Raw genomic sequence first — 14,762 nt, 5'->3', positions numbered from 1 at the left:
TTCTTCCAGTTCCTTCCCTTTCAGCCTTATTTCTCTCTGGTGCCTAAAATAACATTTAACTTTTATTATGCAACACTGTTTGGAATATCAAAGCACTGATAAAACTTACAGACTTTTCCAGGATAGCACGAGCTGGAAAATCAATTTCTAAAACATCCTTCAAATTTTGTAACAGACTATTTTCTGGATCCCTGAAAGCATAAAAAAAACTGTTATTAAATTTGTAAAATCACAGAAAGATGTAACAATTATATTGTAAAGATACCTACCACAAATGTATGTTTCTGCTCAGCTTAATTCCCAGGGGTTTTACCACTTCAGATATTAAAAAAAAAAAAAAAAAAAAAAAAAAAAGTTAGTAATTTAGGGTTTGCTACTCTCATTTTATGGAGTCACATTTGGAACAGAATTTGTTTCTTTTTATTGAGCTATAACTGATAATACTATATTATAGATTTAGGTACATACAACATAATGATCTGATATATGTATACACTGCAAAATGATTACAAGTTTAGTTTACATCTATCACCATGTGGTTAGAATTTTTTTACTTGTTAGGAGAACTTTTAAGATCTACTCTTAGCAACTTTGAAACATATAAAATATTGTTAATCACAGAGTGTTTCCTAACTACCTGATTAGAAAATCTAATCATATATATTATATATTGAAAAGCACCGAAGTACATAGTTCAGAGACATTTTCACTGAATATATTTACCATTAAAGTGCTAATGTGTTATGATAATATTTAATTTAGTGGTAGCTAAAGATCTTATGATTCTATTGAAAACATTTAAAACAGATCTCATACCGTGGTCAGCTCCAAGAAAACAGCACTCAGGAAGCATAGTAGGATGCCTGGGATCTACCTCTATATTTATTGAACTATTATTCCCTACAATATAAGAACATTAAAGCTTTTAGAAGTACAACAGTTCATCAAAAAAAAAAAAAAAAAAAAAAACACACATACACACACACACACAAAAACAAAGGAGTATTTGGGTACTTATTGTATACCTAAGGAAAGATTGCTTTATATAGAATTTTTTTATAAAGGAAAATATATCAGTAATTCATAATTAAAAGTATATTTTAAAATTGTAATCATGACTAAAGATTTAGGGATCCCAACTTTCAAAAAAGAGAACCAATTCATAGTTAATATAATTAATTTAGACTGGAATTTAGGTGAGAATTTCATTCAAGTTTGAATAAAATTTTTCAATGGAGTGATGAAGATCTTTAATATAAAAATTATAAATCAAAAGTTTAAGAAATAATCTAAATGACTTTTCATGACTTTCTTGAAAATAAAACATAGAAGACTAAAAATACAATAAATGGTAAAAATAAACATTAAGATTTGTGTTTTATTAAGTTTTATAAAAATATTTTCTGAATTCTTTACCTCCATGTGAAGCTTTCCTGTGTAAGTTAACAAAGGGTTCAATTCATATTAAATTTTTGGAAACTTCATTTAATAACAAAAACAATGAACTCAGTTTGCAGAATCTAAGAAAAAGTTATTTCTATTTGGCACTAAATTCTTTCATAAATAATTTTACTAGAATATAGTACAGATTTCAGAAAATGTTACTTGCTTTTTTTGAAGGTACACTGTATAATTATTTTAAGTTTAATTTGTATTTCATTTTTATGATAAAAATGTCAATAAATTTTACATAATATCATGTAAGACTGGCTAATGTTGGCAATAATATAATAAATACATTACAGATCTAGAAAAAGAGGTGATTAAGTAAAATAAAAAATGAGTATAAGTAATTCAGTGAGAAAAACAAAATTACAAAAACTTATCTCATTGGTTAATGCATTTTTTTTTATCATGAACACAAATTCCAGCTCCAGGAAGTACTTTTACTTAACAAAAATGACCACACTAGTTTTCTAGTTAATTTGCTAAAAACATGGTCCTAAAAAGACAAATCATTCCCTAAATGAAAAAAAAAAGGAGCTAAAAAGTAAATAGTGAATAAAAACCAGGTTGTCTATGCTGAATAAAAAAAAAGCATATTTAATCCTAACCTAATAAAATAACTATTTTAATGTGGCCATTAAGATAATAATTTATTACACTTCTTTGGAGAAAGTATTTTCATTTTAATATCGACTTACTCATGAATATACTGTAATTTGGTTAATTATTCCAAATTAAATACTGTTAATCCTTTTCAAACTCAGTAATAGCACTGTTTGTAAAATCGCTACACAATTGTACTTTCCTCTTCTCCTAGTAACGTGCCACATTTCCCCCTAGATAACCTATTCTGCCTAGCTAGAAACTAAAAACTGCTCACTAATTTGGATATGATTCACATCAATTTCAAACTATCCTTCCTAACTATAGTACTTACTGTGAACTCAACATCTAAAATCTTGAGAGGCTGAACTTTTAAAACTGATTTCATGTACCGCTTACTCACAGTGAGAAAATACAAAACAAGCATTTTATAGTAAAGAGAGAATGGTAACATTTCAAGGATGATATTTATGGTTATTCCATAACTTATTCATTAATTTCATATATTTATAGTAAAGAAAATAATTAAATTCAATTATTATTTTGTAAAGCTTTCTATGTATTCTTCAATGGCATGCATGGCCCACTTCAGATTCTTTTATTCCTCCATTTTTTTTTCCAAAAATATTTTCAGACTTGTTCATACTAATCCTGTCTAGTTTCACAGATGAAGCCTTTATTATTTCTAGCATAGTTTTTTCCCTGAGAAATGGAAATTTTGAAAAATATGCTCCACTATTTCTGTGCTAATTGAAAGCTAATTAAACACTATTTCTGAATGCTACTTCCATGTAGTGGATCATCACCTTTTATAATGAAACACCTTATACTTGCCCTTTCTACCTGAAATATTTATATTTAAATACACAGTCACATCATAGTTCATCCCCCAAAATTTTAGTATCTGACTTCATACAAAAAAGTCTCATCCATGAGTCCAGTGTCATCTTAGGTTCATTTTCCTAAATAATACAAAATACAAACACCTAAAAAAAAAAAAACAAAAAACAAAAAAACTAAACAATGAAAAACAACAAAAAAATCCACAAAAACAAAAACCCTCCTTAATCCTTCTTTACCCTACCTAATGCAATTCTGCGTGCTGTAGCACTCCGTGTAGGTTTTTCTGGCTCAAGTACCCAAGTCTTCTCATCGATTTCATCCATAACATCCCAGAATGCCTTCAGTGATTCTAATGCTTCCAAAAACTGGCTATGAATGCTTATTAAGGAGCTCTGTGAAAAGACGGATGAAAGCTGAAGTAAGTTACACTCTCAGTAGTGGATAATCTTTCACCTAAAATACAACTCAATTTACAAGTTTTGAACTGTTTCATTTCAGCTAAAAGTAGACTCCAGCAACAGATTCCCTGCTTCATATCACTCACTTTAATACTCAGTATTAACAGAGTTCTTTTTTGATTGTCACTGGACTGTGTACCTTATCAAGAAAATTGCTTTTTAAAAACTATATTTTATGATGCATTTTGTACCATATATATGTACCATTAATGGAAGGTATGTACATGTAAATTTATTAACATCAAGTTATGCTATATATCTTTAGCATAGTGTCTACAATTTTAGTATGAAAACATTTTTATTTTTGCTCAGGTATCAAATTAAATGCAATGCTACTTGTAATTTGATTAAATTACTTTTATACACTTAATAACTGCAGACTTAATTAGGAAGACTATGAAAAGGTTTTATAGTTTCTTAAAAATTCAAAAAGAAATTACAAACAAGATTTCTTTTCATGTTAAAATTTTTAGCCAATCTCTGAATCCAGTATTCCAGACATTAATCCTTTATGGGAATTAACTTAAATACATTTTCACTAAATGGTAAGAAAGAAAGCCATCACTGATTTTAAAAAAATCAATTCATAATTACCTTCAAAGTTGAGTTTCTCATAAAATAAAGTGATATGTTTAAAAGTTACAACTCTCTACTTAATATTTTATATGAGTCAAAACTGAAACAGAATGAAGGATTTTATGTTTCAAATGAACAAAATACATGTCACTGAAAATACTAAAAACCTATTAATCCAAAATAAGAACTCACTTCCTTAAAAACATGTATTTTGTATTTATTTACTTAAGGAAAACCCATTTCATTTCATTATCACTTCAGTTAGGGTTTATACACAGATGGTTTCATTGTTTATATGCACGAAGGTAGTTTCAACTCTGCTAACCACCCCCCTTTTTTTTAGGGCCACACCCATGACACATGGAAGGTCCCAGGCTAGGGGTTTAATTGGAGCTTCAGCCTGCAACCTACACCACAGCTCATAGCAACACCATATCTTTAACCCACTGAGTGAGGCCAGGGATCGAACCTGAATCCTCATGGATATTGGTCAGGTTCATTACCAGTGAGCCACAATGAGAACTCTCTAACCTTATATACAGAAAAAAAGGGTAGGAACTAGAGCTTAGTGTCTGAAAATAACCTTTTAGGATATTGAGGGTTGAGCATCTATTCTCTCCTGATATAATATACTTAACCTACAGATTTAGATGCCAGAATCCATAAATCAGAAACAAATTCCCAAGTGTGTGTGTGTGTTTGTTTCAACTATGAGCTGTACTTCATTTCTTCTTTCACTGAATGCAGCACCATTCTTTAGATACCCAAATAAGAAACTAGTTTTGATCCTTGAAGATTTCCCTTTCTTATACATAAAAATTAAATAAGTTAATAACATAAGACTAAGTCCATATTTAACCTATTTCTTGGTAACTCTATCATGGTACTATTACATACTACTAAAATAATCCCCTATTATTTACATATCCAGACTTGCCACCTTCGACTTCCAACTATCTTACTGCAGATTACCCTATCTAAAATTTTAATAAACCTGAGCATATCAGTACCTCTCAAAATCATTCAAACCAACATTCTAACTGGATTTTTTTACCTTCTAGTTATACTTCCCTAAAAGCCCACTATTTACACTGCAATCAAGTTGATTTTTGTAATCTGCAACCCTGACATTTTAATTCTCTAGTTTTAAATGCAGTTCTTCTCAAAGTGATGTTTTTTTCTTTGGATGCTAACATAGTGAAAGCAATACAAGTTCTAAGAACTGTTCAATATTTGTTTAAACTGAACAATTTGACGTTAAAAATCACTGATGACCTTCAATACTCTATTTGTAAAGGCCACTGTTATTTATCAGTAGCTTGCAAATTATGTTTTATATTATCACTAGAGATTAAAACCACCATTTCTCTATCATGGCTTGCAATTAATATTAGTATGTATAGATATGTTTACACAAAGTAAATTGAAATACTTTCTGTGGGTATATTTCCTACTCTAAGCTTTAGTAACCATCTTCTCTATGATCATTTCCAAATGTGTTTCAGCCAGATAGAGAACTCCAAAACTAGTCAGCCACCTCTGTATAGGTGGTATCTATGTGACTAACACACACACCATACTCGGATGGCTCCAAGCTGATCTCATCATTTTCCCAAAGAAATATTCTCTCCTGCTTTTTTTTTTTTTTTTTTTACTTGCCCTACTGTCCAAGCCAGAAGTCTGAGCATAGTTTTAAGACTACAAAAACAACCTTCTAAATGAATTTTCTGCCTTTATAGTTCCCTAGAACTCATTTACACTGCAATTGACTTTTGTATTCTGTCAATTTATTATTTTTATTTTTTTTTTGTCTTGTAATTTTTAGGGCCGCACCCGCAGCATATGGAGGTTCCCAGGCTAGGGGTCTGATCGGAGCTGTTGCTACCAGCCTACACCAGAGCCATAGCAACGCGGGATCCGAGCAGCGTCTGCGACCTACACCACAGCTTACGACAACACCGGATCCTTAACCCACTGAGCAAGGACAGGGATCAAACCTGCAACCTCATGGTTCCTAGTTGGATTTGTTTCTGCTACACTACAACAGGAACTCCTGTATTCTGTCAATTTAATACTGTAATTTCTTTGCTTATAATAAAAATCATTGATCATTAGATGCAGACATAGTAAACCAATTGCTGGATGGTATGTTGGGATATTTAATAGCTTTATTTGGTTATAATTGATATTCAAAGAACTGCACATTTTAATGTGTACAAGCTGATAAGTTCAGGCATATGCTTGTACCCATGATACCATCACCACAATCAAGATAACAGACATACCCAACACTTTCCAAAGTTTTTGTGTCCCTTTTTTTTTCCCTAAGAACATTCAATATGAGATCTACGTTTGCAAGAAATTTTGAAGTACACAATACTCTATTGTTAACAATAAGTACTATGTTGTATAACAGATCTCCAAAACCTAATCCATCTAGCATAAATGAAACTTTATGCCCTTTACACACTAACTCACCATTTTACTCACCTTCCAGCCCTGGTCGACCACTATTATGTTCTCTGAGTCTGACTATTTTAGATACTTCATATAAGTAGAATCATGCAATATTTGTCCTTCTGGGGCTAGTTTCACTTAGCAATAATATGCTCCAGGTTCATCCATACTGTTGCAAATGGCAGGATTTTCTCTTTTTAAAGCTGTCTGTATTTTTTTGTCCATTCATCTGTTGATAGACACCTAGGTTTTTTCATATCTTTGCTATTATAACACTAGAATGAACATGGGCACGCAGGTGTCTCTTCCAAATTCTGATTTCAGTTCTTCTAGATATATACCCCTAAGTGGGACTGCTGGGTCATATGGTTGTTATAGTTTTAATCTCTGAGAAACCTCCATGCTATTTTCCATAGTTGCCGCACCACTTTACACTCTCACCAATAGTGTACAGGGGTTCCAATTTTTCCATTTCCTTGACAAACTGCTAGTTTGTAGGGGGGTTATTTGTTGTTTTTTTTGATAAAAGCCATGCTAACAGGTGTGAGATGACCTAATTTTAGCAGGTGGTTTTTTTTTGGGGGGTGGGGGGAGTGGTACCCGTTGCATATGGAAGTTTCTGGGCCAGGAATCAACCTAGGCCACAACTGCAGCAACCACTGTGCCAGACCAGGGGTTGAACTGGGAATCGGAGCCGCTGCAGTTGGGATGCTTAAGCCACTGCACCACAACAGGAACTCCACATTTTAGTTTTGATTTGTATTCCCTGATAAATGATGATGTTCAGCATCTTTTCATGTACTGATTGGTCGTCTGTGGGTCCTCTTTGGAGAAATGTCTGTTAGTCTTTTGCCTGATTTTAATCAGGTTATTGGGTTGTTTTTGCTATTGAATTGTAGGAGTTCCTTATATATTTTGATGTTAAACCCTTATCAGATAGTTTGTAAATATTTCTTCACTTCGTAGGTTGACTTTTCATTCTGTTGTTTCCTTTACTATGCAGAAGCCTTTTAAAGGTATGATGTAGTCCCACTTGTCTATTTTTGCTTTGCTGCCTATACTTTCAGTATCATATTCAAGAGATCACTGCCAAGACCAATGTCAAGAAGCTTTTCCCCTAGGTTTTCATCTTGTAGTTTTATGTTCAAGAATTTATTCAGATTTTTTCTTTTTATTAGGGCCACACCTGTGGCATATGGAAGTTCCCAGGTTAGGGATCGAAATGAGCTGCAGCAGCTAGCCCACGTCACAGCCACAGAGCAACATGGGATCTGAGCGGCATCTGTGACCTACACCACAGCTCATGACAATGCTAGATCCTTAACCCACTGAGCAAGGCTAGGGATTGAACCTGCATCCTCATGGATACGAGTCAGGTTCATAACCCGCTAAGCCACAACAGGAATTCCCTGGTTTTGAGTTGATTTCTGTATACAGTATGAGGCAGGCGTCTTAATTTCATTTTTTGTGTAGATATCCAATTTTCCCAACACCATTTGTTGAAAAGACTCTTTTCAAAAATCAGTATAGTATTGGCCCACTCCTTTCTCTCCATCTATATTTAAAAACTTATAATTACCTATTTCATTGAAAACCCAAGGGAAAATTAACCAAAAAGTCATAAAATATTTTCACAATGTTATCGTTCATTTGCAAGTAAGTAGCCCCAAACACACTAAACATTTCTTGTACACATGACTGTAAATAAGATACTAAACATAGCTCTGCTTAAAATGCTAACTCTGCATTTTAAAAAGAAAAAGATATTTTTTTAAAAAGAAAATGACAGCAAAAAACCAGACACCCTAAAACCAGAAGTCAGTTGCTAATTATAGAAAAAATGAATTTCAAACCTTAAAAGTCATTGTCAAGTTTTAATAGATAGACATGTGAGATAGATACACTAAACCATATTTTTATGTTCCAGATAAAAGTGTCCAACAAGGTGAATGTGGGACATAGACATTTCTCAGGGAACCTACCTCAACATAGTAAGGGCCAAGTATGATAAACCCACAGCTAACATCGTTCTCAACTGTGAAAAGCTGAAAGCATTTCCACTAAGTACAGGAATGAGAAAAAGATGTTCACTCTCTTCCAGTATAGTTTTGGAAGTCCTAACCATGTTAATCAGAGAAGAAAAAGAAATAAAAGGAATCCAGATGAGAAAAGAAGTAAACTGTCACTGTTTGCAGATGACATGACACTATACACAGGAAATCCTAAAGATGCTACTACAAAACTATTAGAACTCAATGAATTTGGTAAAGCTGCAGGATACAAAATTAATACACAGAAGTCTCCTGCATTCCTATACACTAACAATGAAAGATCAGAAAGAGAAATTAGGGAAATAATCCCACTTACCATCACATCAAAAAGAATAAAATTACAAAAGAATAAACCTATCTAAGGAGACAACACCTTTACCATTTCTCTTAGCAATTTCAGAGAATGAGATATTACAACTACACTATTAGTAAACTATCTGAAATTTTTTTTCTCTAACTGCTTATTTATCTATTAGTCATTCATTTACTTTCATTTTCAATAGATTTACCTAGTGAAAATGAAAAAAAGTCCAAATGGTAACAATGCATTTAAATATTCTACATACATCGTTCTAAGTGCCAAGAAAGTTCTCTATAATATGACTACATTTTACATCTATGTTTAATAAGTATTTGGTAAGGAGAAAAGTTTTCTAATTTTTTTTTAATTGCTAAGTCTTCATCTTTTAATATAAGCAGTTTCACATCACACAAAATTACTGTGCTCATGTTTTCAGTTTTCTTTCCTTTTTTTAGCAAAAGGAGCAACATATGAGATAAAATAATTAGTACAAGTCCAGATGTCCACCGATAAGAAAAATGTTAACCTCCAGTATATTCATGCAATGGAATACTACTCAGGAATAAAAAGAACTAACGATACATGTCATAACGTGGACATCTGTAAAAGAAGCCTATATACAAAGTCTACATACTATATGCTTCTGTTAACATGAAGTCTAGAACAAGCATAGCTTGTTGAAAAAATAAAACAATTTGTATTTACTGGGAAGAGGGAGGAGACGGGTGATGGCAATGTTCTGCATCTTGGGTGTGGACTGCACAAGTGTGCTCCTGTACTGAAACTTACGGTACACTTTTAGGATTTACGCATCTTGCTGTTTCCAGATTCTACAAAGAACTGAACTCTAGTTACAGGTATGAATACTGAAGTATTTGGGGGAAAGATCTCCAATACATGCAAAGTACTATGAAAGGCACCAAAAATCAGATGGATTTATGGACGAAAGAGGTATATAAATGGGAAGGTAAGGGTACAAGCAAGTATAGTAAATGTTAACCACAGAATCTGGTGGTGTGTATATGAATATTCACCATAAACCTTTTCAACCTTTCTGTATGTTTGAAAGTTTATATAATAAAATAAATAGGAGGAATGGCATAACTTAGGTTATTAGAACTAAGAAACTTAAAACTTCTAGATTATGTTGTAATTTATTTTTTAAAAAATACTCAATAACTCATCTCTATGTAAATCTTTACATCTGTATATTTGAGGAGTTCCTGCTGTGGCTCAGTGGAAACAAACCTTACTGGTATCCATGCACCTGCGGGTTTGATCCCTGGCCTTCTTCAGTGGGTTAAGGATCTGGCATTGCCGTGAGTGTGGTGAGGTTGCTTAGATCCTGCATAGGCCTGTGGCTGCAGCCCCGATTCCACCCCTAGCCTGGAACTTCCATGCGCTTCAGGTGTGGCCCTAGAAAGAAAAAAAAAATTAAAACCATCTCCAAAACAAAACATTTCTTCTGAGAAAAGCAGCTCACTGTATAAGACAAGTTATAACCGTTGACATCTCTGTAATAGCTATTCTTAACTAGAGAATCAAATTAAAAAATATATCTTTATATTCTCTAAGTAAATTTAGTGTTTCCTTTAACTATAGAGATAACAAACCACATTGTATTAGTACCTGTAACATTCTCTACAATAAAAATCATATTGCAATCACCTAGAGAAATGAAACACTAATTTCTAAATTCCACTCTCAGCCATTCCTTTTTAACTGATTTTGTTACAGTGAAGCTTCAGCACTGGGGATTTTAGAAGCCTGCCAAGTGATTCTAATGTGCAAAGTTGAGGTGCCTAAGTGAAACACCGAAGAAAAACCATTCTCATTACAGTCCAAATGTTGCCACAGTCATATTTCTAAAAGATTCAAGCTTATGGGGGAAAGAAGGGCATCCTTAAGAACATTTACATCATAAACTTTAATTTGACTCGTTTTTCAGTGTAACCCATGTTTAAAATAGTATTTATTTTTGTAACCAATTATGGGATTTGGGGGAATATACAATGAATTTGTAGAAATGGAACATATTTCATAAAATAAAATTTTAACCTACACTTAGTCAATTTACAGCCATATTCAACAAACTATCTGGGTCAAGAATCAAAGAATGCATGTTCTCATTTATAACACACCAAGTTACACAAAAGTAAATGATACTACAAAAATGTGATACAATTCATTACAGCAAATGTGTATAATGCACCTAGTAAGTGTTATGCTCTATAGCAGATACTGGTTGATCTTAGAACGTGTAAGATGCTTAGCATGTTAGTTAAGATGACAGCCCTGAAGTCTAATTTTGAGTCTCATTCCTAGCATCACTGCTTAAAACTATGTGCATCTTTCTCAACAAATTACTTAATCTCACCTTAGCATCTCTAACATGGAAATATTGTTAATCCTTACAAGATTTAAGACGATGTATCTAAGATGCTAAGTGCTCAGCATATATTATGTTTAAGAACTGATAACCATTATAAGTAAAAGATACATGGTCCCTGACCTATAGAAATTCAAAACTCAAATATAAAAAATCTGTACCATATCAGACAAAGGATTAACACCCTTAATATGAAAGGTTTACTGAAAATCAATTAAAAAATACGTATGTATTAAAAACAGGGGATAAAGAGTTCCTCGTGGGAAAAATTCTCATAATCAATAAAAAATACTCAACCTCATAATAGACATTATTCTTCTAACTGCAAATTTTCAGGTAAGAGAAAGAAGAGATGAGCAAAACCTCAGTTAGAGGATGGTGAGAAAAATGAGACCTCCTGAATGGAGGTCTGCTTTCCCAGAGTAGCTTCTCCTCCAGTTTCACAGTATAGCTTCTTTCTTACAGCACTCCTATTGCTAGTCTTGGTAGTCACTGCTTTATTACAGAACCTCACAGGAGAAGTGGGCATTCTGTAGGTCCTGTGGGACCATGATGCATGCCTTTAATCCATTCCAGAATCATCAAGAGTGTTTTTGTTCTGATTTGGCACCAATATTTGATTTCAAGGCTTCACTGGTCCCTGGGTAGCGTGGTTTTAAAAACAACCCTTTTTATGACAGTTTTTATCTTCTTTGTCCTTTTCGATTCTTCCTACAATAATACTATTTGTATAATCATAAAAGAGCATATGGAGAAATATAAATAAATGGTCTATTATACACCCTTTCAAGATATGTACAGAATAGTAAAAAATATACTAAACTTAATTCAGTGAAACCAATATCTCAACCCTATGTCAGGAATATGTTAGGATTTCTGACCCAAAGATAAAAGTACCTAGTTCATGAGGAGGTCACCATTCTAATCTTGATAGGTAACAAAGTATCTGATCAAGACATACTCAACCTCTTGAAGCCTTATAGCATCTATAAATATAAGTGTGCAGTACATAACTTCTAAGATTACTTCCAGCTCTAAAAGTTAACTCCAAATATGAAAAATCTGTAAAGTAGGTAATTCTGTCCACTTAAAAGTACATTTTGTTCTAGATACCAATTACTGTAACATACCCCATTTCCAAATTGTGTTTATAAACATTTTTATTCAAATTATATATAATTTGTATGATTCACTCTAGAGCACTCGGTTCCTCTTTAACGAAAAGAACTTTCATACCATATCAAAATATTTGGATTATACCTTATATTCCCATGATCTAAGGGGAGAAGTCAAATATGCATTATACAACTACTATTATTTTCTAATAGATACGGAAAAAAATTTCAGTCTTCCAAAAATTCTGAGTTTTGGAATAGGTTTAGATACTATAAATTTCTAGCAGGAATGGCAAAGTAATTATTTAGCTTAAATATGATGAAGATCCAAAAAATTAAAATCCAAACACTGTAGCTAATTCATTAATCAAAGGAAAATGCCAACCACCAACCTTTTTGCACATACATACAATACTATGATTAAAAGAAATAAAAAAACTGAAGACAAAAGAAATTGGCAGCAAAACCCCCCAAATTATTTTTTAAAACCCCTAAACACAGAAAAGGCTTAGTGTCCCAAAAGCAATAAACTGAGAAGAAAAAGATCCCAGTGACCAAGATAATGATGCAGAAGCCTCTCCCCTAAGCCTTGATGTGGTGGGAAGGGAGAGGATGTGATGCTAAATGACTTCTTGTACTCAGAGCATAAAAAAGAAATTCCTAGAAAGTTCGAAAATATAAAACAAGGTGAGAAGAGTGCATTCTATATTCTACTCTATCTACTCCAAAAACTTTTAACATACTATGATGAAAGCATACTAACCACAACCTCATTTATCTATGTACCTTTCAGTCCATCTATTTTTATGTGGGATAAATAAGGCAAAGAAATAAAGGCACAGACTAACATTGGAAAAATAAATCTGTAACATTACATGCCCCGGAAATACCAGAGCTAAGTTAACAGGGAATGTATTTCCTGATGTGGAGTCCCATCTTCCTTTATGAAAAGGAAAGGTCAGAAGATTAAAAAGAATTTATTAGTCTCAAGGAAAAGAATAGACATCTCAACATGATTTGAAAAGAGCAAGCATAAAGATAGTCAGAGATCAATTTAATGTTAGAATCACCTAAAGAATTTAATGAAATTCTCTGCGTTGAAATTATGACACATGAAGTGTTCTGTTCTGCTTCTCAGTGAAAAGATCAGTATGTGAGATGCCTGTGTTGAAGCACTAAAAATTTCAGGACAGACGCAACTGAAAAGATTTCTAAACAGGCTGTTTGGTATGACAGAGTTGGTATTTAAACATTGAGATCATGAACCATTAGAAAATTCATCTGGTCAAATGTGACCAAATCATGACCTTACCAAAAAAATTAAAAGCCCATATAAAAAGGAGTTCCCGTCGTGGCGCAGTAGTTAACGAATTGGACTAAGAACCATGAGGTTGCGGGTTCGATCCCTGGCCTTGCTCAGTAGGTTAACGATCCAGTATTTCCGTGAGCTGTGGTGTAGTGTAGGTTGCAGACGCGGCTCGGATCCCGCATTGTTGTGGCTCTGGCATAGGCTGGCAGCTACAGCTCCGATTGGACCCCTAGCCTGGGAACCTCCATATGCCGTGGGAGTGGCCCAAGACATGGCAAAAAGACAAAAAAAAAAAAAACCATATTCTATTTCCTGACTAGTTTTATGATGCTGAAGCACAGTCTATTTTCGAAATGCTTGCAATTTTTATTCCTGAAAAGTGTGATGAATAAAGTACCCTGATATTTGAGCAGAAGAAGGTCAAATTAGTTATTCTTATTCATGTTTAATAAATAAAATCAACCATCAGAAAACTAGGTTCTATCAGGTTATATAAAAATCTTAGAAGTTATCACCTTTTCTTACGAAACACAGCTGATTAATAAGGAGATGAACATATTACTATTAGCTCCATGGCTAGAGGATTTGTATTTAGTGAAATAAATTGATGCTCTGGTTTCCACTGTCATCACCCACTATTACTTACTTACATGCCTAACTAAATTTTTCGAAACATGCTAGTAACTGCGTTAATTAGCACAATATAAGAAGTCCTTGGTTATGGCCCATTGTTATAAAATAGTTGCATAAAATTGTTTGTAGTGGTGACAAGTCAAAGGAAACTGATAGCAAGAGTAAAGAAAAGTCTGTAGTGATAAGGACAAGATCTGAGAGAAGACTGATACTTTGATTTATAAATTGAGTTTAAAAATATGACAGTAAAGATGATCCAAGATCTTGGAAAAAAAAAAAAAAACTGGAGACAAAGATGAATAAATTACAAGAAACAATGAACAAAGAAATAGAAGGTTTAAACATTAAACAAACAGATGTAAAATACAGTATCTGAAATAAAAATATACACTAGAAGCAATCAAGAGCAGAATATAGGAGGCAGAAGAACTAATAAGCAAGATGAAGGACAGACTGGTGGAACTCGGACATGCAAAAGAATGAAGACAAAAAAAATGAAAAGAAATGAGGACAGTCTAAGAGAACTCTGGAGTAACTTTAATGCACCAAAATTCTTATTAAAGGGGTGCCAGAAGGAGAAG

General features: G+C 33.1%; 1 protein-coding gene across 5 annotated transcripts in view; it reads right to left on the bottom strand.

The window, feature by feature from the left end:
- FANCL (Fanconi anemia complementation group L) overlaps positions 1-14,762 on the bottom strand; it is a 300,594-nt gene that overhangs the window by 3,320 nt on the left and 282,512 nt on the right. For all 5 annotated transcript variants that reach the window (XM_021088212.1, XM_021088208.1, XM_021088209.1 and 2 more), the window contains 4 exons: positions 3,134-3,284; positions 817-900; positions 270-315; positions 110-191 (listed from right to left, as the gene is read on the bottom strand). In XM_021088212.1, coding sequence (XP_020943871.1) covers positions 110-191; positions 270-315; positions 817-900; positions 3,134-3,284 — 363 coding nt within the window. The remainder of the gene's footprint in view (positions 1-109; positions 192-269; positions 316-816; positions 901-3,133; positions 3,285-14,762) is intronic.

This window comes from Sus scrofa, chromosome 3, assembly GCF_000003025.6.
Source record: "Sus scrofa isolate TJ Tabasco breed Duroc chromosome 3, Sscrofa11.1, whole genome shotgun sequence".
Taxonomy (NCBI): domain Eukaryota; kingdom Metazoa; phylum Chordata; class Mammalia; order Artiodactyla; family Suidae; genus Sus; species Sus scrofa.
Note: the sequence above shows the minus strand (reverse complement) of the source record. Positions and strands in the feature narration are given on the sequence as shown.